The sequence below is a fragment of the Mandrillus leucophaeus genome, unplaced genomic scaffold, assembly GCF_000951045.1.
Source record: "Mandrillus leucophaeus isolate KB7577 unplaced genomic scaffold, Mleu.le_1.0 Scaffold3, whole genome shotgun sequence".
In the NCBI taxonomy this organism is placed as follows: Eukaryota; Metazoa; Chordata; class Mammalia; order Primates; family Cercopithecidae; genus Mandrillus; species Mandrillus leucophaeus.
The window spans coordinates 10,755,757-10,759,377 of record NW_012103142.1 but is presented as its reverse complement, the minus strand read 5'-3'; the positions used below and the strand labels follow the sequence as shown (position 1 = coordinate 10,759,377).

The 3,621-nt window shown below is 54.4% G+C and overlaps 1 protein-coding gene across 4 annotated transcripts in view; it reads right to left on the bottom strand.

Moving 5' to 3' along the window:
* Positions 1–287: 287 nt before the first annotated feature.
* Positions 288–3,621, bottom strand: part of PTCRA (pre T-cell antigen receptor alpha) — a 13,898-nt gene continuing 10,564 nt past the window's right edge. Inside the window, exons 2-4 of one of the 4 annotated variants that reach the window (XM_011986732.1) lie at positions 2,768–3,088; positions 1,842–1,886; positions 288–834 (exon numbers count right to left, since the gene is read on the bottom strand). In XM_011986732.1, coding sequence (XP_011842122.1) covers positions 413–834; positions 1,842–1,886; positions 2,768–3,088 — 788 coding nt within the window. In that variant the 3' untranslated portion in view covers positions 288–412. The remainder of the gene's footprint in view (positions 835–1,841; positions 1,887–2,767; positions 3,089–3,621) is intronic. The other 3 variants (XM_011986731.1, XM_011986733.1, XM_011986734.1) reach the window with 3 other exon arrangements.

The following is a 3,621-nucleotide window of genomic DNA, read 5'->3' as shown; positions in this document are numbered from 1 at the left end:
GAGTTCACATCGACCCAGCATCCACCTTCCTGGGTTCCTGGGCTCTCTGCCCTGATCTCTCACAGAGGTTGGGCCAGGGTAAGGAGAAGAGGGGGCCTCCCCGCTTGCTGTGGGGCGAGGAGACAGCCGTGGGACAGCTGCCTTCCCAACCACCAGCCCCACTCTGTAGTTCCCAAGTTCTGTCTCAGGAAGCCCTCTTCCTCAAGGGAACCTTCCTGGATTTCTCCTACTTCTAACTCTGCCATATTCCCTCCTCCCAGGAGAGACATGAATTCAAACATTTCTCATTTGCTATGTCATTTAAGTTCTTTTTTAATGTTCTCAGTCATCTGCTCCCTAAATACCCCCGTAACTGGGTGGATCACCATTCTGGGAGGTGGAGGGGTAGCCTGGGGGAGGTGGAGCCGTGCCCTCAGGCAGCTCCAGCCTGCAGAGGAGGAGGCAGGTCACATGCAAAAAATGCTCCAAGACTCGAGGAAGGAATCCTGAGGTCAGATCTTGAGCACCAGGCCTGTGCTGGGCAGGTGGGGTATCTGCTGAGGTAAGACCCCTCCTCCCAGACTGGGCTCCCAGGCTTCCGACCCGGAGGGGTGTCACTCCAGCCATGGTCCCGAGGCTGGGGCCTGGGTGAACTGGTGGCCTCTCGTCCCCCAGTCTCCGTGGCCAGGTACAGTCGGTGGGAGCCGAGGGCTCGCAGGCGGGTGGCAGCTGCGGGGGAAGGCAGTGGGCCCGCGGGGTGGCGCAGGCGGCTGCAGGTCAGGAGCAGGTCAAACAGCAGCAGCTTGAAGAGCAGCAGCCGCAGCACCCCCAGCCACAGGACCCCGCCCGGCATCCCTGCGAGGAGGAACCGCTCAGGAGCCCGCAGGAGCCCGCAGCCCCCCACCCCAGGAGAGAACGTCCACGGAGGAGAGGGCCTTGTCCTCTGCCCTTGCCATTGCCCGTCCCCTTGACCCCCTCCTCCAGGGAAAGTACATCCCGGTGTCTAGCCTCCGTTCTTATTGGTAATAATAAATACCTTCCTTGCCTTCATTTTATTTTATTCCCCAACAATCGTGGGGGTAAGGGTGGGGGCCAGGCAGGACTTAGCATCTGACGCAGAGAGTAACTAGCTCAAAATTCTTTTTTTTTTTTTTTTTTTTTTTTTGAGATGGAGTCTCACTCTGTCACCCAGGCTGGAGTGCAGTGGCCCGATCTCAGCTCACTGCAACCTCCACCTCTTGGGTTCAAGTGATTCTCCTACCTCAGCCTCCCGAGTAGCTGGGACTACAGGCATGTGCTACCACGCTCGGCTAATTTTTGTATTTTTAGTAGAGACAGGGTTTCACCATGTTGGCCAGGCTGGTCTCAAGCTCCTGACCTCGTCATCCACCCACCTCGGCCTCCCAAAGTGCTGGGATTACAGGTGTGAGCCACTGCGCCCAGCTTCAAAATTCTCTATTTGGTCAGGAAGCAGAGTTGGACCACAGCCCAACTTCATGACTATCCATCCAGTGCTCTTTCCATCACCCCAGACAGCCTCCCATTTACACAGCCTGTAATGCTGAGACCCCCTGCCTGGGCTGCCCAAGGAGGACTCCAAAGACCCCTCTATTAGCTGTCACCTGTGCTTCTCAACTAATGTCCAAGAATTAGGCTAAGGTCAAAGGATTCACCCCCATCTTATCCTAGGTAGACTGAGGCCCATGCTAGCCAGTGCCCCAACCTAGCATGACAGCCTCTACATGGGATACCTACTGGCCTCCCGTGTAAGACCCATTAGGCCAGAGCTGAATGCCCCACCCCCCAGGCCCAAGGTCCTGGTCCCAGCCTTTTATTCCCCACCCCTTGCCCAGAGTACTCACCCCTGAGAGGCTCCCAGGGGCAGGTCCTGGCTGTAGAAGCCTCTCCTGTTGTCCAAGGAGAAGGGAGTGAGTCTTTGGGGATGGGCCATGCACTCTGGAGGCCATCCCCAGTGCTATGCCCAGGCCCTGGCACAGCATGGGTGTCAAGGCATTGGGGTAAATGGACAAGTGAGCCAGCAGCAGAAACCCTGAGTCCATTTGCTGCAAGTCCTCTGAGGGCCCAAACATCCCTCACTTTGCACTGTTCCCTGTTCTGTGCCCTGGGGAGGCTGGGGTGCCCAGCACTCTCAGATAAGGAACTGACCGTCTTCACAGCATTCTTTGAAAGTCAGGGCACTTAGTTAACAAACATTTCCATTTGGAAGACGACAAAACTGAGATAATCCCCAGAGAGGAAGTAAGTCATCTGGTCAGTGGTAATAATTGCTGACTGTTTCAAAATACAATGGAGGGGGAAACAAAAATCACTGGCTTTAGAAATGTTACTTAACCTCCCCATGCCTGTAAAATTAAGGGAATTATATGATCTGTCTCATAAATGTGAAGTGTATAGAACACTGCCTAGAACAGAGTCAACGCTCAATAACTGGTAGTGATTTGTTAATTAGTTTGGTCCTTACAGGGTATCATGTATACAGGGTGATATATCTATGTGTGTATAATGAATCCTAGGTGGAAGGAGGCATTTTTATCTTTGGAAGCCGTGCTGCAGAGCCTGGATTTCAAACAGATATTGCAGTTGCAAATCCCAGAATTAATGGCCCTGAGGCCACTCTCCCCTGAGCCCAAGTGTCACCTCACCCGGAGGCTCTGCACTTGGACACCCTTCATGCCTTTGCAGCCTGGAGCCTGCCCTCCCTCCAACCATATCCTAGTGTGTGGAAGGGGACAGGGAGCATCCGCAAGGGCCCAGGCTCCATCCCCACCTGACAGCTGCAGGGGCTCTGTACTCCTGCTGTGGCCCTCAGCCCCAGGCCCAGTGTGGCAGACCAAAGGCTCCCAGGATGCCAGCTCCTCAGAGGGCAGGGAGAGATGGGCCAAGCTGGTCCAGGTGCCATCCGTTGCTGGGGAAGGGCCATAGGTGAAGGCATCCAGTGCACTACCGTTGCCGGCTGAGAACCAGATGGGGCTGTCAAAGCCAGGGGGTGCAACATCAAGGACCAGGCAGACCACCACCATCTGCTGTTTTCCATCCGCCAGTAGCGTGATTGGTGGGGCCAGAGAAGGAAAGGGTGTGCCACCCACACCTGCAAGAGAGCATGCACCTGTGGGTGCTAGACCAGCTTGTGGCTTCCCAGGCCAGCATTATGTTGTAGACTAGGGTTCTACATTTCTGTCTTTCCATCCATCCATCCATCCATCCATCCATCCACCATCCATCTACCTGTCCTAGCCACTCATCCATTCCTCCCTCCTTGCATTTTCCCATCAAGCCACCCTTCCTTCCCTCCATCTGCCCATCCTTTCCTTCACTCACCTATTTATCTGTCCTTTCTTCTATCAGCCATCTATCCTCCATGTATTCCTTCCTTCTTTTTTTTTTTTTTTTTTTTTGAGACAGAGTTTTGCTCTGTTGCCCAGGCTAGAGTGCAGTGGCATGATCTTGGCTCACTGCAAGCTCTGCATCCAGGGTTTATGCCATTCTCCTGCCTCAGTCTCCTGAGCAGCTGGGACTATAGGCGCCTGCCACTGCGCCCGCCTGGCTAATTTTTTGTTTTGTTTTGTTTTTAGTAGAGACGGGGTTTCACCGTGTTAACCAGGATGGTCTCGATCTCCTGAC